Source organism: Sciurus carolinensis, chromosome 1 (assembly GCF_902686445.1).
Source record: "Sciurus carolinensis chromosome 1, mSciCar1.2, whole genome shotgun sequence".
Classification (NCBI taxonomy): domain Eukaryota; kingdom Metazoa; phylum Chordata; class Mammalia; order Rodentia; family Sciuridae; genus Sciurus; species Sciurus carolinensis.
In genome coordinates this window covers 47,490,336-47,514,789 of record NC_062213.1, presented here as the reverse complement: position 1 = coordinate 47,514,789, position 24,454 = coordinate 47,490,336, and the positions used below count along the sequence as shown (strand labels likewise).

Below are 24,454 nucleotides of genomic sequence, written 5' to 3'. Positions count from 1 at the left end.
CTTAATTCTGTGGGACTATCCTTTTCTGCCCTGGAACATCCAGTAGAGGGCATCCTACCTAGCTGCCTTTTGTATTTCCGGATACTCCAGCCAAGAACTTCGTGCACCATGCTGAGGAAGCAGTGGTCTGGGCATTGAAAAAATACTTTTGTGGCACTGACAGTAGCTTCTAGCAACTGGACAAGATAAAGTGGGATGTAGCTATAGAAGGCTTAGTATGTGCAGGGAATACATGAGGTGCTTTGGTAGTACAAAAGTGAGCATTTTTCAGATGCATCCTTTGAAAATTATGGTTGGCCAGTGTTTACCAACCTGACATTTTTATATTACAGCTAAGGCCAAGTTTGTAAAGTTCTTAGGATGGGAATTTGAGTCAATAAATTTGACTTAAAAATATTTGTTCCAAACTGACAGATACTTCAAACCCCCTCCCCCAAAAGAAATGGAATTAGTTCATTGTCTATTATAAAGCTCACATTCAAGTATTGAATATAGAGTACTTACACTTCAAGTAAGGCATATGTCCTTATTGAAACTGATCCTATGCCACTTTTCTTCTTCCTATAACTTTGTTTTTCTTTATACCCTTCCTGTATTGTGTGCTCATATATGTGATTCAGTTTTGTGTTAACTGTTTTTAATGACATTAATTAATGAACATATGGAACATTCAAGCTATACCAAAGAATATATAGTTGTCCATACAGTAAGAACTTCTCCCAAGAAGTTACTACAATGAATAGTATCTTATGGGTTTTTCCAACAAATTTTGTGTATATATCAACATATGTACAAAGATACTCTCATTTTTTTAAAAAACACCCAAATGGGAGCATATGATATATATTTCTCTGTCTTGAGTTTTTCACTTAACACATAATGTCTCACATTATTGGTATTCACCAAATGTTTATGGAATGACTGAATCAATAATATAACAATGTTTATATTCAGCATATAAGTTCTCTTTTTAGTAGATAATAGAGCCATACTTTAATGAACCTCATTGGCTATTTTGATTCTGTTGCATTACATATCAATTTTAGGTAATTTAGTCAACCTTTGCAGAAGCCCATTTGGGATTTTGATAGGGATATCATTGAATCGGTGGATCATCTCGGGTAGTATTAACCTCTACACAAAATGAAGTTTTCTAGTACATAAACATAGGATATCTTTTCATTTATTTAGGTCTTCTTTAATTTTTTTAAAATGATGTTTTATAGGTTTCAGTTAACAAATATTGAATTTTTGCATTTCTTTTATTAAATTTGTTAGTATTTTATTCTTTTCTTATAAATAAAATTTTTTAAATTTTATTTTTATCTTTTTTTTTTTTGCTTTGCTGGGATTAAATTGAGTCTTGTGTGTTAGGCAAGTGCTCTACTTCCCTTTACCCCCACCCAGGCACTTAGTATATATTTTTGAACCGAGCTTCTTTTCCTACCTCTCCCATATGAGTCTATCTATTGAGTAAATTCCTAAATGTGGAGCTATTGAATAAAAGTATATTTATATTTAATATAATTTTATATATTTAATATTTTGACAAATGTATTCAAGTTGATCTCCAAACTTACTACAGTTCATGTCAATAAAGTGAGTGACTTTTCTGTTCGTCTTGTTCTGTATTATGAAATTTTGAATTTAAATCAGTCTGGTAAGAGAAAACTGATATCTCCCTTTGTTTACACAAGCTTATTCACTTATAAATATGATCATATGTATGTTCTTTGTGTGGGCTACTTTTTTAAAGTCCTTTTTCCTATTTGTAGTTGACTTATTAATACTCAAATAGATTCTGATTTTCTTGGTATAAACTTACAGTTAAGATGCTGTAATTTGTGGTCATTGGAAATGACTTCTGATTTTTTAAAATAAGTGGCAAAGAGCTGGACTTGTATATTTGTGTTAAGACTACATGTCTGCTTCTGTGCATTTTTGAATGGAATTGGAGCCTGGCCAACCAGTGTTACATCCAATAAAACAAGCATTTGTTGAATGCCTAATTGGAGCCAGACACCCTGTGACAGTGAGGAATAAAGTATGTTCTGCCTTCCTGAGTGCAGTGGAAGTCAAGAGTCTAGTGGAGGGAGAGGTTCATTGACCATATTTAATTGAGGAGGCACTTCTAAAAGTTTCGAGGAAGGTGTTGACATTTTTGCTTGGTTTGGAAGCTGATTCTGCTAGGTTGAGAAAGACAGTGGATATTCAGGTTAAAGAGAGCAGGAACAAAGGTTAGAAGATGAAAGTGCTTGACAAGTTTTGGGAATGCTGAGGAGTTAGTAAGTCCATGAGGTGGAAGCTAGGCCAAGGCAATATTGTGCTGTGGTTTGAATGCCAGACTCAAGAATTTGACTTTTTCCTTTTGATTCTGGAGGATATCAGTGTGTTTCAGGAATGGGATTTTAATATGGAGGCCTTACTAGTAGAGACAATGATGATAGTAGTGGTAGTAAAGTAGCTAAGCTAATGCTTATTTAAATATAAACTTATCTTCATAACTTACATGTAAGAGGCTATTACTATATAAATTTTTACAGATTTGAAACAATTTTCTGAAAAATATATCTTACCACATTAAAAGAATATTTTTATAGAAAGCTGTTTTATATGAAATTTCAGAAACTTATATTATGGTGCCAAAAGAACCCCCCCACACACACATACACAAATAAAGATCCAGCCCTCACCTTCTTCTTCTGTATTGCTTTTGGTTTTATTTAGACTAGGGGTCCTATACTCAAATACCTCAGGTTCATAAAGATTCCGTAAATGAAAGAGGCCACCCAGTAAAAAGGGCTTACTTTCCCTGTGTGAGTGGGGGCCAAGCAGAGCCAGGACCTGTCCCAAGGGACAGGCATGGTTATGCTGAATCATGTAGGAAGGTGAACCCAAGTGTTGGTAGGGTCTCTGAATTTTGTGAATTCACCTAGTATTTAAATGTTGACTTGAAATTTCAAATTTGGTTTTATAAGACACATTTGGCCTAGGATCACCAATCTACCTCTTTAGATTTTGACTCTAGACATTTTAGACTCTCCCAAATCCTTAAGTAATTTAGGTGTGACTCTTGTTGACCACAGTATTTATCCTCCAGGGAAGAGATAAGGTCATGACCATTAGAATTGCCAGTTTGAGATTAGAAGCATGGTTGTGACTCATTAGTTGACGTGTGATTTAGCAATACAGGAAGGAGGAAGATATTGTTTATATGATGTGGGAAAGTGACGAGTTTGGAGGTGGAGGTACACCAGTCGTAGCCAATCTTCTTGAGGCAGATTATAGCTTCTAACACTAAAAAATAAATGTGTATTGTCAAAATTGGAGAACTTTAGAGAGTCTTAAGAATTTTAGGTCACCAAAGATCTCCAGGGAAATGAATCTTGATAGGAAAGGTGTTATTTTCATTTTCTTTTAAAAAAAAATTAAAAACTTGTTTTAATTCGTTACACATGACAGTAGAATGCACTTTGATACATCAAATATAATGGAGTATAATTTCTCATTCTTCTAGTTATACATGATGTAGAATCCCACCTGTCATATAGTTGTATATGTACACAAGGTGATAATGTCTGGTTCATTCTACTATCCTTCCTATCCCCATACTCCCTCCCCTCCCTTCACTCCCCTCTACCTAATCTAAAGTAACTCTATTCTTCCCTAGCCCCCACACCCCCATTGTGAATTAGCATCTGCATATCAGAGAAAACATTCAGCTTTTGTTTTTTGGGGTTGGCTTATTTCACTTAGCATGGTATTCTCCATCTCCATCCATTTACTGGCAAAGTCCTTCATTTCATTCTTCTTTAAGGCTGAGTAATAGTCTATTGTATGTGTGTGTGTCTCATTTTTTTTAATCCATTCGTCTGTCAAAGGGCACCTAGGTTGGTTCCATAGTTTAGCTATTGTGAATTGAGCCACATTGATGTTGGTACATCCCTGTAGTATGCTGATTTTAAATCCTTAGGGTATAAACTGAGGAGTGGGATAACTGGGTGAAATGGTGATTCCATTCCAAATTTTCTGAGGAATCTCCATACTGCTTTCCATAGTTGTTGCACGAATTTGCATTGCCACCAGCAGTGTATGAGTGCACCTTTCTCCCCACATCCTTGCCAACATTTATTGTTGTTTGTATTCTTGATAATTGCCAGTCTGACTGGGTTAAAATGAAATCTTAGAGTAGTTTTGATTTGTGTTTCTCCTATTGCTAAAGATGTTGAACATTTTTTCTAATATTTGTTGATTGATTGTTATTTCTTCTTTGGCGAAGTGTTTGTTCAGTTCCTTAGTCCATTTATTGATTGGGCTATTTGGCTTTTTGGTGTTAAGTTTTTTGAGTTCTTTATATACCTTAGAAATTAATGCTTTATCTGTGTAAAGATTTTCTCCCATTCTGTAGGATCTCTCTTCACATTATTGTTTCCTTTCCTGAGAAGAAGCCTTTTGGTTTGTATTTCCATTTTCAAAAACAATTTATTTCTATACAACTTGTGTTTTGAAAAACTACAAAGCAAGATTTGAAAAATCTTTCGAGGCCTATTTTGTATCCAGTTTTTATAATTCAAAGGAAATGACCAAGTACAATTATGGTTATTCAGGATTCTTCTTTGTAGAAATATGTGAGTGAATACAATGTGATCCTGTGAGACCTGATCATCTCTGTATCTCAGTGTTGAGATGAACAACTAACCTTGAACAGACCAAAGGATGGCTGAATTTATATTTACGTAAATGCTGTGGATGGTCAGAGGGTAATGTGAATTAAAATAGTCTATCAGGGTATTTTTTTTTTTTTACTTTTGGATTGATAAAGTGATGAAATCATAAGATCATTATTGATCAGATCAGAAAAGATAGGTAAGATCTTGTTATGCAATAATCTGTTATAGATACTTACTAGTATTATCACTATTATCAAATGTGATGTTTTACTTTTAGAAGTTTTCCCCTACCAGTTAGGAGGTTGAGAAAATGTTTTTAAGTTGTATATAAATACCTTCTTTAGTTATTTTTCATAAAGCCACACATCTAATTTTCTCCACAAACTAAGTAAAAAATATCCATGGTAGCACCTTTGGAAAATTAGAATACATTTTTTTCATTATTATTAGGTAGTGACAAATTTACCAGCCTACTCATGCAAACTTCCTGATTCGTCATCTTAATGCAGTAATTCTGGAGGTGGTGGCAGCCTTAGGTAAAACTGCCATTTATGTAGAAAAAGATTATTATAGGTTGCTTGGGATTATCAAGCTTTGGCAAAAGGATACCAAAAAAAAAAAAGTTGTGTCAACATGAAGTTAAGAGAAATATGATGACTGGCGTTGAACATAACCCGATTTGCAATTTATCTTCAATTATTTTACATACGTTTTCAAAATTTATCTTTCAATAACATTTTTCCTGATTATAACATCACTGGGTGGATTTTGTAAATACTAAAACCAACCAAACTGAATAATAAACAAATAATTATCCATAATCCCATCACTTAGAGGTAATAACTGTAAAGAATAGACTCTGAAGTCAGACAGATCTTAGATTTGGATCACTTATGTACTTTTAAAAAAATTTGTTCTAATTAGTTATTCGGGACAGAATGCATTTTGACACATCATACATAAATGGAGTATAACTTCTCATTTTTCTGGTTGTATATGATGTAGAATTACATGGGTCGTGTAATCATATATGCACATAGGGTAATAATGTTCCATCCGTTCTACTATCATTCCTACCCCATGCCTCCTCCCCTCCCGTCACTCCCCTCTGTCTAATCCAAAGTACCTCTCTTCTTCCCTAGCTCCCCACCCTCATTGTGAATTAGCATTTTGAATTAGCATCCGCATATCAGAGAAAACCTTTAGCCTTTGGTTTTTGGGGACTGACTAACTTTGCTTAGCATGATATTATCCAGTTCCATGCAAATGCCATAATTTCATTCTTCTTTAAAGCTGAGTAATATTCCCTTGTGTATAGATACCACAATTTCTATATCCATTCATCTGTTGAAGGATACCTAGGTTGGTTCCATAGTATAGCTATTGTGAAGTGAGCTGCTGTAAACATTGATGTGGCTGTGTCACTGTAGTATGCTGATTTTAAGTCCTTTGGGTATAAACCGAGGAGTGGGATAACTGGTTCAAATGGTGGTTCCATTCCAAGTTTTCTGAGGAATCTCCATACTGCTTTCCATAGTGGTTGCATCAATTTGTAGTTCCACCAGCAATGTATGAGTATACCTTTCCCCCACATGCTCACTAACATTTATTGTTGCTTGTATTCTTTATAATTGCCATTCTGACTGGAGTGAGATGGAATGTCAGTATGGTTTTGATTTGCATTTCTCTAATTGCTAAAGATGTTGAACATTTTTTCATGTATTTGTTGATTGTATTTCTTCAGTTCCTTAGCCAATTGGTTGATTGCGTTTTTTGGGTTTTTTTGAGTTCTTTTTATATCCTGGAGATTGATGCTTTATCTGAGGTGCATGTGGTAAAGATTTTCTCCCATTCTGTAGGCTCTCTATTCACGTTATTGATGGATTGAAGTACTTATTATGTAAGTACTTTATTACTAAGTAAAACTATACAAATAAGTAGTGAAATACTTAGTATTTGTCTCTAAAAATGCATTATATGATCTTTCTGTGCTTCAGTTTCCTCATCTATAAAATGAGAATGGCAACAGAATTTACCATATGAAGCCTTTAGGAGGAAAGTCTAAGAGACCTTGGTAGATGGTAAATAGTTCGTCTATTGCTTACTGCTATTGTTTCCTTCTAGTCTTTTTTGCTGAGCATTTGTTTTTATTTAAGAACATACTGTATATTTTTCTTTCTTTCTTTCTTTTTTTTTTTTTTTACTTAACTTCACATCGTAAATGTTTTGTGTAATTTCCAGTTGCTAAATAGCCTTCCTCTAAATTATTGACCGTATTTCTGATTATTTCTTTAGGGGAAATTTCTGGATATCCTCGATCAACTGATGGCAGCTTCTTTAGCTTATAGGAATACTCTAGCAGGAAAAAATAAGACTCTGGAGTTTTAACCTTGTGATTATTTTCCTGGTGGGGGAATATCAAATACCTCACTTATGTGATCATTAAGCAGGAGCTTGGAGACTAAATAGAGGCAGTATACAAGGTGGTTATCAGAGGAGGGCTCCAGAGCCTGTCAGCTCATGTTTGAATCTTGTTCCTGCAACTTGCTCAATTGTTTTAATATGTCTGAACCCTTCCTCTAAATGGGATAAAAATAATACCTATTTCATGTGGTAGCTGTGATTAGGTAGTTTAATATTTGACCCTGGCATATGGTAACCCCTTCTTAATGAATGGTAGCTCCTGTTGTTCATTATTGTTAACTCTAAAAGTTTGTTTTTATAAATTAAATGTGAGAGAAAGCAGTGATTTTCAAATATAATGTGATTATAAATTTTTAAAATATAAAATAGAGCAATGTTAATATTTCTTGGTTTAAAATGGGTTGGTTTTCCCCATATTAAATATAAAAGAAATATTTTATCTGTTCTAAATTTATTGGTTAGAAGAAAACATAGAGGCATTTGATATAATTAGCATTAAAGAATTTTTAAGTAATTTTTTCTTCAGTAATTAAAAAATGGAATGTGATATTTATCCAAATTATTCTTTTAAAAAATAATGTTTTATATCAGTTTTTTAAAAGTAAAATTTAAGTAAAACCCTTGCAAGTAATGTTAGTATGTGTAGAACATATAGTACATGTTAATGTGCTATACATATATGTTGTATACATACATACATATGTATGCTATATACTATAGTTATAATTATTTCAGGTAATCCTATGAGGATAAAGTTCTTTTATTGCCATTTTATAGATGAAGAAAATGAAGCACAGAAAGGTTAAATAACTTTCTGTTTTCTATATGACTAGGGAGAAAATTCCACACTATTTAGTCTAGCTCTAGTACCCATACTTTTTAAGCTCTTCATTACATTACTAAAAGGAATAATAATTGATTAAATATAATAATTATGTTTGCAGTGCATTTGTATTAATCCAGTAATTTAATTAATATTAAGTTCAAGAACAAATTTAAAAATATCTCTTGTACAAATATATGTCTGCAGTTCAACTTGTTTCATTTTGGTTTTTTTTCCCTTTCAGTTTTTCAGTTATGGAACAAAAATATTGTATCAAAACATGGAAGCTTCACGTTCAAAATTCTTTCCACCCCTTCAAAAAGTGATGCTGCCACCTAATAGCTTTCAAGGAAAAGTTGCATTTATTACTGGAGGAGGTACTGGCCTTGGCAAAGCCATGACAACTTTTCTGTCTAGCCTGGGTGCTCAGTGTGTGATAGCCAGCCGGTAAGTCTGTCTCAGCAGTTTGCTTCAGAGTCTATTGAAGAACATGGATGTGCCACAGTATTGAAAACACTGCTTGCTGGGGTGTTTGATTTGCATCTTAAAGTTATATGAAATATTCTGCAGATTACTAAATAAATCTCCTTGGAAAAAGTCATTGTGATTTGAGATGATAGAAACAGTGACAATGGAACTGATGATGTTTACTTTTCCCAAATCCAGACTATAGAATTTTTTTTTTTTGGGTGCTGGGGATCGAACCCAGGGCCTTGTGCTTGCAAGGCAAGCACTCTACCGACTGAGCTATCTCCCCAGCCCCAGAATTTTTTTTTTTTCTATGTATGAAGTTAAATATTACTATGTAGAGACTGCTTTGTTTTCAGTGGGAGTGATTGTGATTACTGCTTCAATTGACAATTAACCTTGTAGCAGGACAACGGAAATAAGCCTTCCATTTTCTTTTAGAGGCACAGATATTTCAAAACATCTGTTGTGATGAATATGGGAAGGGTAAAACCAAGTGGAAGGAATTTCTTCTTTCTTAGGCATATCCTGATACCCTGTGACTATGTAATTCTGGAGCATTGGTGACTAGCACAAGATCCACCCCTTCCTCCAGTTTTAAGTGGTGTAAAATTTTAGGTAGACCATCTGAATGACAGTTACTGTGTCGCTCACAAATGCTCATTGACCAGAACATTTTTGTTTTTAATGTTGCAATGTTTTTAAGTGTTTTAAAATGTTATTTTCATTTTAATATTACATAATTTATATTTGTGGTTTATTTTGTGCATTTCTTTCAGGGACATAAGACTGAAAGCATATAGGTTATCTGAACAACTTACTAACATTATAGCATGAATGTTTTTATTTTTAATTTTTGTAAAGCTGGCTTAGGTGGAAAAACAGGTACAATGATTGTAATTAAGGTAGTAATGTAAATCTTAGTTGTCAAAGTAACTGGTATAAAAGTGCCCAATTCAGTGAATTACTATCAGATATATAAAAATGGTTTGAATTTAACTTTTAAAAATGAATTCATTCAAATTGATTTGTGTGTATATATAACTCATATCTTCTCAAAGTGCATTACTTTAAGCTAGATTCTCTGTGTCATTTGACTTATGGAATTAAAAAGAAAGATACGAAGTTATTTCAGAACTCATGCCATGTACCATGTGTTTATTTCTAGGAAGATTGATGTTTTGAAAGCTACTGCAGAACAAATTTCTTCTCAAACTGGAAATAAGGTACATTTAAAGAGTCATTTAAATTAAATTTGTGAATTATAACATGTTTAAGTAATTTACTCATGTTTTTGGTGTAGGTCATCTGGGGAGTATAGAATTCTTTTTTCTTTTGTTTTATGCAGGTTTATGCAATTCAGTGTGATGTGAGGGATCCTGATATGGTTCAGAACACTGTGTTGGAACTGATCAAAATCGTAGGACTTCCTGATGTAAGCATAATGGTGATGAAGCCGAAATGCGAGTCTTTTGAAGTTCGTAACTTCTATCAGGATGTAAAAAGGAAATAAACTCTGATGTGAGCAAGGGCTGTATTGAGAAGCACTTATTTTCTGTCCCTAGGAAAATGCCAACTCTGCTTAAAGCAGGGAGAAGATTAAGTGGACTGCTACCCTCCTTTCTTGCAGGAATACTTTAAAAATGCATTTATAATCATGGAACAAACTTGATTTCACTTTATGTAATAAGATTATGAAATAACAAGAGCAGTTTGTCCAAGTTTACATAATTCATGGTCTTTGCTCTTCTTAATAACTTTTGATTATTTCTCAGTGGATGAGAACAGTACAAATAAGAAAAACTACAGGAAATTCCAAATTTCTTCTAAGATCTGAGATATAAATGGACATTTTACTTTTATTTGGTGCATTTAATAGAATTAAGCTATTTGTTCCAATAGTCTCAATGAGAGTACTTTTCTATATTAATGATATTTTCAAACCATCTAATAATATTGAATCTGTCATACAACTAAGCAGTTGATAGTGAAGAAACAGATCAATGACCAAGAATTTCATCAAGTTAAAGTAAAATGGTACCAGAAATTCAAAGGCATCTCTTGAGATTCCCTGAAATAGTGTAGTTACATGATAAACATGCTGACCCTGTTTTTCTCCCTTAATAATAGAGTCTACCCTAATTTAAAGACGGGTTAGGATTCTGAACTTGGGAAATAACATAAGAGATTTTCAGACTCAAAGAACATGAAACTGAACCCAGGCTCATAGTATTGTTTTAATAGCTGACTATGAACTTCAGCCATGTTGTATTATTTGGATTAATAAGCTTAAAAACTAAAAGCCCTAGTGGGAAAATGTTCTTCCTTTTCTGAAAGTTTATGTAACTTGCCTTATCCACTTAATTAGGTCGTGATAAACAATGCAGCAGGAAATTTTATTTCCCCTACTGAAAGACTCTCTCCCAATGCTTGGAAGACCATAACAGACATAGTTCTAAATGGCACAGCCTATGTGACACTTGAAATTGGAAAACAGCTTATTAAAGCACAGAAAGGTATGTTTGTTTGTTCTTCCCATATTTATTTGGTCTCTCCTGTGCACGGGTTCTGTGCTAAACCCTGGGACACTTAAAAAGAAAAATGAGACAGTCTTTACTTATACAACTCACTTTGTAATGGAAGAGATGCTTAAATAAGTATCATATGTTATGATGTAAGTCATAATGTTTGCATGTTTCAAGGGCTTGGAAACCCAGAGCCAGAAATGATGACTTCTCCCTAGGGTCAGTCAGCTTATTGAGGAATACAATGTAATTTGAACTGAATTTTTAAAAAATCTAGATGTGAAAAAGAGGAGAGCTAGGAAATGTGTTGTCCCTGGATAAAGAGGCCTGGTAGAGGGAAAAAGCAGAAGCATTTAGGGAATGATGTGGATAGAGAAGGGGAGAGAGAGGCCTAGGGAATGACTGGGGGGAAGTAGGTAAGGCGTAGCTGGAAAGGTTCCCAATACTCAAATAGGGACTTTGATGTTAATTCTTTCCATTGACAGTATCTCTTTAAGAATGTTACTTAATTCATCTCTCTCTCTCTCTCTCTCTATCATTCTCTCTCTTTTTCTCTTTTTCCCTCTTTTTTCTTTCTCTTTTTTCTCTCTTTTTCTCTCTCTCTAAAAAAAAGAATGTTACTTAATTCAAAAGTTTACTGGCAACAATGTGGGGAATGGAAAAGTTTGAAAAGCCCCATTCAGGAGATATATATATATATATATTTTTTTTTTTTTTACTATTTGGCATGTGTATACATGGCATGGGAGATAAAGTAGAAGACATAGAAAATAAGAACAAGAGGCCTTACTAATTAGATAAAGTAATTTGTAGCTGGGGTGAACAGTTTGGACAGTGATGACATCAATGAGATGGAGAACACTAGAGGGAGAGCAGATTTACGTGGAAATTACTATAATACTTTTTTTTAGTACTAAGAGCAACTTTATTGAAGTTTTGTAGACATAAATAGTAAACATGTATAATGTATGTATGTGTATGTATACCTGCATGTGTAGGACCAACTTAATATATTCATCTACAAACACTGCTGACTTGCATGTGCTGCATGCCTGAGGCAGAGGTGGACAAGACTCTGTCCCTGAATAAGTTGGACTTGTACCTTGAATGAGGGGGCGCTTCTCAGAGAGGGTGGAGAGTACTCTGGACAAGGACAAGGAGGAAGAATCCTGATCCTCTTTGAATGGCCCTTGAGGAGTAAGGGGAGAAAGGCAGGCCTGGAGCTGGCCAGGTTCCCCCTACTGGGTCAGAAGCCTTTGTCTTATGAGGTTCAGTGTCTTCTGTACAACATGGCTAACCCGCAGTCAAGCTTGAGGAAGGATGTAGAAATAGAAGGATGATGATGCAGAGGCACAGGTTTTTTTCCTTGTTTTTGGATACTAATAACTTCCATCCTTTCCCCATATACCCGTTGAAATTGAAGTACTTGGTCACTCCTCTGCAGCATAATGGATATGATTTATGTTTGCAGTTTATATATAGTTTTTAATTTACTTTCAGAAGAGATAGATAAAATTGGGGAGGGAGACAGGAAGAAAGGGCTTACTTCCCTCTCCCCTCCTCTGTTCTGGACCTTTGTATCTCTTCTTTGCCTCTCTGTGTCCATCTGATTTTTCTCTCTTCCTACCTCTTGCTCATGTCTTTATTTTTCTATCTCTCTGCCTTTGTGAATTTTTCATTTTTGGGTATCTGTTTCTCTCTTTATCTCCATCTCTTTCATCATTTTGTCTTTTTCTGCTTCATTATCTCTTTTATTTCTTCTCTTGCCCATTTTTATGACCCTTAGATTTCTGTCTGACTTTTTTCTCATTATTGTCTTTCATTTTAACATAGACTTTGATCTATTTTTATTCATCACATCAGATTAAAATTCTATGGGCTTCATTAAAAATACATTAGGTAAGACTTTTTAAAGATGGAAGCCAGTTTTTATTCTTCCCAGATTCCTGTCAGTTATTGATGTAACCTGACAGAATTTGTAGAACTTGGACCCCTGGGCCAACGAGAGTACAGTGCAAAAGGGTCTATTCTAGCAACGAATCAACAGTGAAAGAGTTCAAGTGTTGAGACCTCTCAATTGTGTCAATGTGGGTGACCCTGGAAGTCGGTTCAGAATCCGCACAGTGTGGTAGTCTGTGATGAGAAGTATGTTAAGTGGCCCAGAATTTAAGAAATCAGTCAAGGAAGGATATTGGGACAGTCAGTCAGTAAAGATTAGAGCACCAGAAAGACACACTAATGTGGGGGTTTGAGGGTCTAGTCACAAGGGATGTGGATAGCATAAATACTGAATTTTTCTGTTAAATACTAGATTACTGTAAACAACAGGTACCTTTTGAAATTCACAAGAAGTGATGTTTTTGATATGTAGTAAGAATTGTTTTGTTGAAGTAGTATTGATAAACATTTTAATCAGTTAAGGCTACTTTAACAAGTTATTATGGGTTGCCCAGTTACTCTTCCCTCATCTTCTGTAATCTAGCACCCTTAACCTATCCAGTCTGTGTTCTTTCAGAATGTTCTTGTTTGCCCCCTTATGCTTGCTCTGACTACAGTCATTCTTTCTCTAGGCTAGTCAGAATCTTTTAGCCCAGCTTGAGTCCCACCATTCAATGAAGGACTCTCTCATTAGAGGCTATAATGTAGACTTCAGCATTTAAAACCAGGCTGCATATAGTTCTTGTTTCACGGTAGAAGTCTCCTTTTCCTACCCATCAAGATCTACAAGACCCATTCCTTCTTCCTTACCTTTAAACACTTTCTATTCTTTCTCCTCACCGTTTTTTTTTTGAAATAGGATCTCACTAAGTTGCTTATTAGTTCCTTGCTAAGTTGCTGAGGCTGGCTTTGAACTTGGGATCTTCCTGCCCTAGCCTCCTGGCTCGGCTATTCACTATTCTTATTTTGAAACACAAAGATGGTGCTTTGTTCATTCAGTGAAACCTTGTAGAGACCTACACAAAGGTAGTTGAGGTCATATATATATATATTTTTTTTTTTGGGGGGGGGTGCTGGGGATCGAACCCAGAGCCTTGTGCTTATAAGGCAAGCACTCTACTGACTGAGCTATCTCCCCAGCCCCAGTTGAGGACATATTTAACCCTTCTTTCAATTATGTCCTTCAGCTTTACCTTTAGAGGGCAAAGATGACCACATAACTCACAATAGAATAGAGGCAATTGTGTCCTATTTCAGAATAGGAGGAGAGCAGAATAGGCTTTGAGTATTTGTCAGCAGCATGAGTGTGCGGTGTGTGCTGTTGAGATTTTAAGTATATAAGAACCATGTGGGTACATTTGTTTGGCTCATGTCCAAGCCTTTTTTAACTGCATTTAAAGACTATTTGAAAGAGTACTTTTAGTAACCAATTGAAATTTTTATGGCAGCGTTAGTATCCTTTTAAAATCCCTTTTTGCTAGAGTCTCCTTGCTAGATGAGTAGAAGATCTCACTCACATTTGTTAAACCAGCGTGGAGTAACTATGTGCCTTTGCTGTTTTGTGGAGAATGTGAAGATAAGGTGACTTTGGAATTTTGAAAAGAAATCTTTTTTCTTTTTAACTATGTAGTAACTTTGTAGTTAAAAAGTTTAAACTATGTAGTCTTTATGACTACATAGTCATAAAGAGACTGATTTACAAGTCAGCTGTTTTGTTGCTGTGACTAAATGATCTGATCAGTACAAATATAGAGGAGGAAAAATTTATTTGAGGGCTCATGGTTTCAGAGGTCTTAGTCCATAGAAGACCTGCTCCATTCCTCAGGGCTTGAGGTGAGGCTAACATCATGGCAAAAGAATGTGACAGAGGGAAGCAGCTCACATCATCAGGAAGCAGACAGAGAGAGAGAGAAAGAGAGAGAAAGAGAGAGAGAGAGAGAGAGAGAGAGAGAGAGAGAGAAAGAGACTCCACTTTCCAGATACAAAATATATACCCCATAGCCATGCCCCAATTCCCACCTCCTCCAGCCACACCCTACTACTTCAGTTACCACTCATTTAATTCCTATCAGGGGATTAAATCACTGATTGGGTTAAGGCTCTTATAACCCAGTCATTTCTCCTGTGAACCTTCTTGCTTTGTCTCCCAAGTGAACTTTTGGAGGACACTTCATAGCCAAACCAAAACCCATAGTAATAAAGATTATTGGTTCTAAAACCAAATGATCTAGCCTGAGTACATCACTTATTAGTCCTATGTACTGGGGCAAGTTACTTCTCTGTCTCTGCCTCTTCTGTTAATAATAATGCCTAGCCCAAGCTAATGCAGGTTAGCTATTAAAGAAAATGTTGATTTCCTCCACAAGTGTATTTTTAATGCTTCTTTTATAATGGGACTGTCAAGTACCTGAACTTTAGCCTATGACCCATAATTAAAATGAATTAGAAAAGCCAGAACCCTAGTTATCACTTATTGTAATTTAACTTGCAAGTTGCAATCTACATGAGAATGTGATAAAGATTTAAATGAGTAGAGTTGTTACTTGATAGATAATATTCTATTATATAGTGTTACTCAAGTTTCTTAAAAAGATATGTGGGCATTTGGCTAACTTTTAAGAGCATTGATGCTTTTTAGCTTAGTCTGGGCTTTATTGAAAAATGGCTGAGAAACAAATTTCCCTATAACCCTCATCAAAAGATGAAATTTCTCTTCTTAGGATTGTGGTAAGATTAATTGCCAGCAATAGTAATAGAAGAGGTAAAGCTGCAAACAACACTTACCTGTGTGTTCAGAAGGTACAAGGGGTACCCATACCCCTGGAGAGGCAGGGGATGAGGCTAGGGGACGTGGATTTTATCCTCTGGAGATGGGTAAAGTTAAACTGGAGGGTCTTAGGAAGAGTTACATTCAGAGTGGAGATAGGACCATGGCTGATGGCTCAGGGGAGGGCCCAAAGAAAAGAGGTATTAAAGATGATGCAGAAAGAAGAGACAGTCAATGAAAGTATGTTCTAGTTTTCAGAGCTGTGAATCTGAAACACAGGTGGAGGCGCTTACTATGTATGTTGAAAGTTAATGAGTTATGTCGAGAACCCAGATGAAATGTGTTGACAAATCTTTCCAATGACATTCACCCACATTTGTAACAGTATCAAACTCCCTCTAGGTAAGAGTGAAGAGGCAGTTGTGTTGAGGTTGTGGGTGAATGGATTAAGAGATGGCAGGGAACTGAGTGATTAATTCACATCATAGTCCAGACTGAACATCCGAAAATTAGAGTAGGAGGAAATTATAAGGCTAAAGAAGGAGAAGAAACACCCAGAATTTATAACAGAGTCTTAAAAGAATACATGTTGTATGAAGGTGTGAGAGAACTGGGATGACTGAATCTTGAGAATGAAGCATTATATTCACTATTTTGTAATGATAACAATGATTAGGTAATGGCTAAATTGGGGAAGTACTAAAGGTCCGTGGGGGTGGGGATGTCATAGAAACTATAGGATTTATGATTTTATCCACCCAAATGTTGGTACCAGGGTGATGGCAGAAATTGGGTTTGAGATGTGGGTACAGATGTATTTGTAACCTTGAGGCCAGGAGTCAAATTTTAATGAAAGCAGCAGAGTAGCCAGGAAGTCAAATGTAGGATCTATTAAAGTTACGGATGATTAAAAAGTAGGATATTATTAGTTTCAAAACGGGGCATTTTCCTTGAGGTAGAGGAATAGTGGCTCAAATCTGAGTCCAGGTATCTTTATACTATACTGGGCTATCTCTGTTGGCACCAAAATTGTTCATTGACTTTTTTGATTTTCATTCTTTATACTGAAACAAGATTTTTAGAACTTTTGGGTCTTCTTCTGAAATTTGGACCTAGTCGTATATACATTTTATTATTTTAATATGCAGTGTGATTTTTAATACTTCTGTATTATAAATTTTTCCATTTCGAAATAATGAGGACAGGCTAGCAAAATTTTTTTTAATTTTTATTTTTTCTAAATTTATTTTTATAGACTGCATTTTGATTCACTGTAGTAATTTTTAATTTTATATATTTTTTTAGTTATTATTCATGGCTTGGTTCTATACAGTCAAAGAATACAAAGCAGAAGCAATGAAAGGAAAAGGCACACCAGACCAAGTCCGGGAGACCAGCTTTTGGAATCCTCTTCCACTGGAGTTGCACAGTTCATGCTTAGTTCTCCTTTCTCTGTTTCCTTGCCAGCATTTATAATGTTTTTTGTCTTTTGATAATAGCCATTTTAACTGGGGCGAAATGGTATCTCCTTTTAGTTTTAATTTACATTTCGCTGATGATTAGTGATAGTCAGCATTCTTTTTTTCATATACTCATTTGTATGTTTTCTTTTGGGAAATGTCTATTCAGATAATTTGCCCATTTTAAATTGGATTGTGTTTTTGCTCTTGAGCTTTTCAAGTTCTTTGCATATTCTGGACGTTAATCTCTTTTTGGATAAATAGTTTATAAACATTTTCTCTCATTCTGCTGGTTTTATCTTCACTCTGTTATTTCTTTTGTTATTTAGAAACTTTATGGTTTGATGTAATTTCCTTCATCTATTTTTGTTTTTGTTGCCTGTGCTTTTGGGGACTTATCCAAAAAATCCTTGCCCATTCCAATATCCTGAATTGTTGCCCCTGTGTTTTATAGTTTCAGGTCTTAAAATTTAGGTCTTTATCCATTTTGCATTTAAGTTTTATAACTGATGAAAGATAGGGATTTCATTTCTTTCTTCTGCATATGAATATTCAGTTTCCCCAGCACCATTTATTGACAAAAGTATCCTTTCTCCATTGTATATTCTTGGCTCTTTTGTCAAAAATTAGTTGACTGTAATGTAGTACATGGATTTATTTCTGGGTTCTCTATTCTGTTCCATTGGTCTCTGTGTTTGTTTGTTTTTTTTTGTTTGTTTTTCTTTTAGTACCAGGAACTGAACCCAGGGGCATTTAACCACTGAGCCACATCCCAGCCCTTTTTGTATTTATTTGGACAGAGGGTCTCACTAAGTTGCTTATGGCCTTGATTATTTGCTGAGGCTAGCTTTGAACTTGCAATCTTCCTGCCTCAGTCTCCTGAGTCATTGGGATTATAGGCATGTGCCACTGTGCCCTGCTCTGTGTTGGTTTGTATAGCCTAATTTTTGTTTCATTCACTGCTCCCTTTTTCCATTTTCTTGACCTCAGTAAATAACATAAATTCATTTTTGTCATCTATATTGGGCTGTTAGAAACTTGCTACTTACAAATCTCTTCCATAGTAGTTACTTTCATTGAAATGGCTGGCTTTCATACAAAAATAAAGTGTATTGGTGACTATCCCTGGGAATTTGGCAATTATTTACTTTGAACTTCTGGTACCACTGTTTGTTTTTTGAAGTCCAACTGCTAATTGTCTCACCATGCAGCATTCATTCCTGTTGGAACAGTGCAGTTTCTTTTTATTAAAAAAAAAAAAGTATATATATATACACACATTATTATTATTATTATTATTTTTTTTGGTGATCAATGGATCTTTATTTTTCATTTATATGTGGTGTTGAGAATCGAACCCAGTGCCTCACACATGCCAGGCAAGTGCTCTACCACTGAGCCACAAACCCAGTCCTGGAACAGTGCAGTTCCCAAGTTTTCTTCCTGTTTATGCTCAGGGAAAATTTTAAAAAGAGCAGTACTTAATTCTAGGTAGTGGACTATCTAGATTTTCTAGACCGAGAAATAAAACCTACAGGGAGAAGGAGAAGATGCAGTAACTTTCATTTTGGCCTCTAAATTACATTTGGAGAAACATCCTTTTAATCTTAGTTGGGAGATAGTGCACTTTCTGTTGGAGCATTTGTTTTGCGTGAGTAACTGTCACTCTTGAGGTAGTTTTTAAATTTCAGTGTACGAATGATGCAGTTAGCATCTGTTGTCAGGACACTGTAATGAAGCACACTGGTGTTCCGCATCTCTCCTTTCTCAGAGTAAGATTTTGGAAGCAAAGGAGTTTTCAGAGATCTGAAAAGCTGAGTTTGATATATAAAAGGAGTCACCAGAATGACTCACATCACTGATCTTATTTCTCATATCCTCAAAATGGTACTCCTGCCCCCTCCTCCACCTCCATGTTCTCTAGCATGTGCTGAGTTTTGTTTCTATTCCAAAGAAATGTTAAAGGAAAAAGAAACCAAATATGTGGAAGATTAAAAAAAAACAAAAAACAGAAAATAAAAAAACAAAAACTTACCTAAATGTTTTTCAAAATACTTCTTATAGTCTTTCAAATTTAAATTTCTTAAAGCATGTTTTATAAAATATGTAAATGTATTTTGATTCTTTGTGAATACTAGAATACTTTCTTTTCTAGTGCTGTAACTAAAGATATAGAAAATTACTGATTTCTTTGGAAATAAAGATAAGTCTTTTCATCTTTCATTAATCTCTTTTATTTATGGAGAACCTGCAATACTGCAGGTACTATTGAAGTCGATATGTAGTATTATTTGTAGCATACCTTTACACCATCTGTTTTTTCCCTTTGTACTTACTTTCCTTTTTTTGTGTGTGTTTTACTTTTTTTCTTTATACAGTCAATTACTTTTAAAAGAAATTTAAAAAAAGAGAAAATGTCATACATTTACATACTGGGTTTCTTAGCTTTTCATCACTGTGACAAAATACCTGAGAAAATCAACTTAAATGATGACAGATCTCTTTTCTTGGGGGGTTGTGTACTGGGGATTGAACTCAGAGACACTTAACCACTGAGCCACATTCCCAGCCCTTTGTTTTGCATTTTATTTAGAGACAGGGTCTCAGTCAGTTGATTAGTGCCTCCCTGTTGATGAGGCTGACTTTAAACTTCCGATCCTCCTGCCTTGGCCTCCCAAACCTGTGGAATTATAAGTGTGTGCCACCATGCCCAGTGAAAGATCTCTTTTGACTCATGATTTTAGAGATTTCAATCCATGGTTGTCCTCTTTCATTGTCTGAGCCTGTGGTGAAACCATAATCATGGTGGAAAGACATGTTGTTGTACATCTGCTTACCTCATGGTGGCTGGGAAGCAGAGAAGAAAGAGAGCGAGAGAGCGAGAGCAAGAGAGAGAGAGAGAGAGAGAGAGAGAGGGAGGGAAAAGCCAGGGACGAGATATACCATTCAGATGCACAACCCCAGTGACCAACTTCTAACTAGCTCCTGCCTTTTAACATTTCTGCCACCTTCCAATAGTGCTACCAACTGTGGACCAAACCTTTAATACCTGAGACATAGGTGGACATTCCCTATCTGGACTATAACATCTATGTATTTACTATTTCTAATATTGATCATTTTTTCTGATGATCTATTCTTTCATTTTCACTTAACCTAAAAGCTTTTTTCAAAATGTGTTGTAGTGTAGGTCTTGTGGCAATGAATTCTCCCAGCATTTGTGTATCAGAAAATATCACCTTTGTTTTTGAAGTATATTTTTTCTAGATATAGAATTCAAGGTTGACTCCCTACCCACACACACCTCAAAGATGTCATTCTGTGGTCTTCTAGTTTATATTTTGATGAGAAGTCATGAAAAATGTTAGGTGTTCCTTGATTACCAAACCATCCCACCCCACCCACAGCTGCTATTGAGCCTTTCTCTTTATTCCTGGTTTAAGTGGTTGATTGTAATATGTGTTAGAGGGGTGTTTTACCTCCCCTATTTATTCTGCTTGGGATTTGTTCAGTTCTGGATAAGTTGCAGTTTTTTATCAAATTTGGAGCTTTTTTCAGTTTTTGTTTCTCAAATATTTTTTTCTTCCTTCTTAGACTCCAATTCTATATATGTTAGAAGCTTAGAGATTGTTCCATAGGTCACTGATGCTCTGTCCTTTAAAAAAAAGTTTGTTCACCTTTTTCCCCTTTTATTCTTTGTTTTGAATAGTTTTTTTGCTCAATTTTGAAGATATTTTCTTCTGTAGCTAAACTCATTCATTTAATTTTTTTTATTCCAGATATTTTTTCTGCTATAGAAATTTGGTTTATTTCTATTTTTTTCATTTTCTATTTTTTCATTATATTCTTTTCTTTAATATCTTTTAGCATGTTAATGATAACTTTTTTTTTTTTCAGTACTGAGAATTCAACTCAGGGGCACATCTCTAATCCTTTTTATTTTATGTTGAGTTAGTGTCTTCCTAAATTTCTGGCTGGCCTCAAACTTGCAATCCTCTTGCCTTAGCCTCCCAAGTCACTGGGATTATAGATGTGCACCACTGTGTTTGGCCTATAATAGCATTTTAAAGGTCTTTGCTCATGCTGTATTCTCTGTCATTTCTGAGATTCTGTTAATTGATTTTTGCCCTGGTTATATTTCTAAGTCTTTCTATGTGTAGCAATTCTTGATTGCATGCTGTGAAAGATGTTGTTGTTGTATATGTGTTTATCATTTTGAGTTTCCTTTTGAGATATGTTGAATTTTATTTTGGCAAGCAGATAAATTACTTGTGGATTGGCTCAATTTTAAGGCATAGAGAAGCCTTTACTCTCAGGCTAATTGAGCCCTTCCATTAAGCTCTCTTTTTTGATTTCTCTCCATAAAACCCTGAATGTTCAATGAAGCTGCTTAGAACTCCTGTGTCTCCTACCCTATGTGAGCTCAGAAACTTACATAGTTGTTCATAGAAGTGAAATTGTTCAACTTACAGCTTCCTGGAAATTGTTCTTTGCCTGTCCTTGTGGAATATCACTCTCACATCCACAGCTCAGTATTTGGCCAGAGACTATGAAGGAGACTATGAAGGATGATAGAACGCCACCCTGCTTAGTTTCCTCAGCTTCCCCGAACTCTGATCACTATCTCCTTAGCTGAATGCCATTTTCTGCTTGGATTCTTTTTCTTTATGCCACAGTCTATGTTGTACCTTTAGGCTAAAACCCAAGATGATTTTAGGGTTCATTTCATTCTTTTTCCTACTCTCAGGGATCACTGTCCTTCTCTGCCCCTGTAGTGTCTGAAAATAGCTGTATCATGTTTCTTGTGTAGTTTTTCTATGTTTACAAAAGGAGGATAAGTCTTTTGTAACTGAAGGCAGAAGTTCATAATTTTATTTTAATTATTATTTATTTTTATTTAAGTGATGCTTAGTTAATGGGAATGCCAAGCAGCTGATTACATAGGCTGTTATAGGAACATTTCTCTGAGGATAGGGCTTTGTGTTGACTTACTAGGTATATAATTCTAAGTATGTACAGACTGGGCCATCTGTAAGATTGGTAGCAAGACAGCAATTTTCTTAGAAAAAATTAAAAATACTTGAGTTTTTATGATATTCCCTTGAATCAGATCCTGTTCATGTAAATACTGCCTTCCTGATGGAAATTGATGTAGCTGTATTATTAATTGACTGTATCCTTTAATATTTCAGGAGCAGCATTTCTTGCCATTACAACCATTTATGCTGAGTCTGGATCAGGTTTTGTAGTACCAAGTGCTTCTTCCAAAGCAGGTGTGGAAGCCATGAACAAGTGAGCACTATATGTTAATCCTGTTGCTGAAGATAGCTCATGGAACTAAAATTCATACTTTCTGGTCTCCATCCAGAGAAAAGTATAACAAAGACAAATTGGATTCACTAAAAGACACATTCTCCTGGTTGAGTCCTATTTTTCTGTAGCAGCATTATCCAATAGAACTTTTTACAGTGATGGAAACATCCTATAATCTCCAATATACAATAGCCATATGTAGCCACTGAACCTTGAAATGCAGCTACTGTGACTGAGAAACTAAATTTTGGAAAAAAATTTAATAGTCACTTGGGACACAGTGTCTACTATTTAGATTTCACAGGACTACAGTCTTTTTCACTCTCTCATGTGTCTTTACTAATGCCATCCCTAAATTTGTGAATACATCTTCATCCTTTTATTGTACTTACTGTGTAAGATTAATGGGGCTAATACATACTATGAGCACTTGCCAAGTCTAGTGACCTTTCTTTGGAAGATTGTGATGGCTTTTTGAATTTGTTTTCAATTGGCCTTTCTCATTGTCTTTGTTGTTATGGGGTCTCTTGTCATTGCTTGTCTGGCTTCCTGTAATAATCCTGCAATATACTGCTTTCAGCTTCTTCCTCTTCCTCTTTTATTTTTGTTCACATTCTCACCAGAAGTATCATTCTTATGAAAAAAATATATTTTTATGATATTCCCTAGATAAAAACCCTAACTCATTTTCCGTTAGTATTTGGAATAAAAGCTGTAGCTCAGTATAGCATTCTAAACAGACTTGTCCCTGGCCTTTGTGTTTTTAATTAAGTGTTTTCGTGTGCATGCCTTTGTGCAGATACCAAGGATGTGGTTGTTATGGAAATAGAACAGTCCTGGTCCTCACCTGTTTATATTCTTACACCATTTCATCCATTATTCCTGTGTTTTAATTTCCATTGAATTGTTTCACATTTTTTAAAACATGCTAGACACTTTATTTTTCTTTTCTTTGTTACTGGGGATTGAACCCAGGGGTGCTTTACCCCTGAATCACATCCCTAGCCCTTTTATTTTTTATTTTGAGACAGGGTTTCACTAAGTTGCTGAGCCTGTCCTCAAACTTGTGGTCTTTCTGCCTCAGCTTCCCTTGTTGCTGGGATTATAGATGTGTACCACGAGGCCTGGCTTGTGCTAGATATTGTTATATGTCTGTAACCGGGTTATGCTGTTGTTGTAATTTGCTGTGATATATTGTCTACTTTTATGGTTCTTGTCATATCACCTCTGTAGCAGTGTTTCCTCTCATTACACAGAATTTATCATTACTTATTCTCTATGCCTTAAATCTTTGTTTAATTCAGTCTAGTGAGAAGACAACACTGAAAAATAGATTCTAAGATGAACTTAATATGTTGATGTAGCAGGGACACAGAAAAGGGAACAGTAGACTTTTAAACATAACATTAAAGCTGACTTCCCCACTGAGGTGTGAGATCTTTGTGAGGAGGGACTGTGTCCTTGTGTCCTCATTACCCAGCAGGATCTGGTACATCGCTGGTGTTCAGTGCTTGTTGAACTGCATTGCTGTTCTCTTCTTCCCAAGTTCCAAAATACTCAACATTTAGATCTGCAGTACACATTTGTTTGAGATAGAAAGGAATATTATTTTGTATCTTAGTCCATTTTGTGCTGCTATAAAAGAATACCTAAATTGGGTGTGGTGGTGCACACCTGTAATCCCAGCAACTAGGGAAACTGAGTCAGGGGGATCACAAGCTTGGTCAACCTTGGAGGTTTAGTGAGACCCTGTCTCAAAAATAAAAGAAGGGGGGCTGGGACTATAGCTCAGTGGCAGAGCACTTGCCTAGCGTGTGTGAGGCACTGTGTTTGATTCATAGCATTGCATAACAATAAACAAAATAAAGGCATGCTGTCCCATCTACAACTACCAAAAAAATTAAAAATTAAAAAAAAAAAATAAAAGAAGCTCTGGGAAGGTAGCTCAGGGATAGAACACGGGTTCAATCCCCAGCACCCCAAAAAACAAAAATAGGAACAAAAAAACCCTGAAACTGGGTAATTTATATCAGGTAATTTATAAAGAAGAGATTTATTTATTCATA

General features: G+C 35.3%; 1 protein-coding gene across 1 annotated transcript in view; it reads left to right on the top strand.

The window, feature by feature from the left end:
• Decr1 (2,4-dienoyl-CoA reductase 1) overlaps positions 1-24,454 on the top strand; it is a 43,245-nt gene that overhangs the window by 11,414 nt on the left and 7,377 nt on the right. Inside the window, exons 2-6 of the mRNA XM_047555692.1 lie at positions 8,162-8,364; positions 9,554-9,611; positions 9,734-9,820; positions 10,754-10,901; positions 22,268-22,367. Of these exons, the coding sequence (XP_047411648.1) occupies positions 8,162-8,364; positions 9,554-9,611; positions 9,734-9,820; positions 10,754-10,901; positions 22,268-22,367 (596 nt within the window). The remainder of the gene's footprint in view (positions 1-8,161; positions 8,365-9,553; positions 9,612-9,733; positions 9,821-10,753; positions 10,902-22,267; positions 22,368-24,454) is intronic.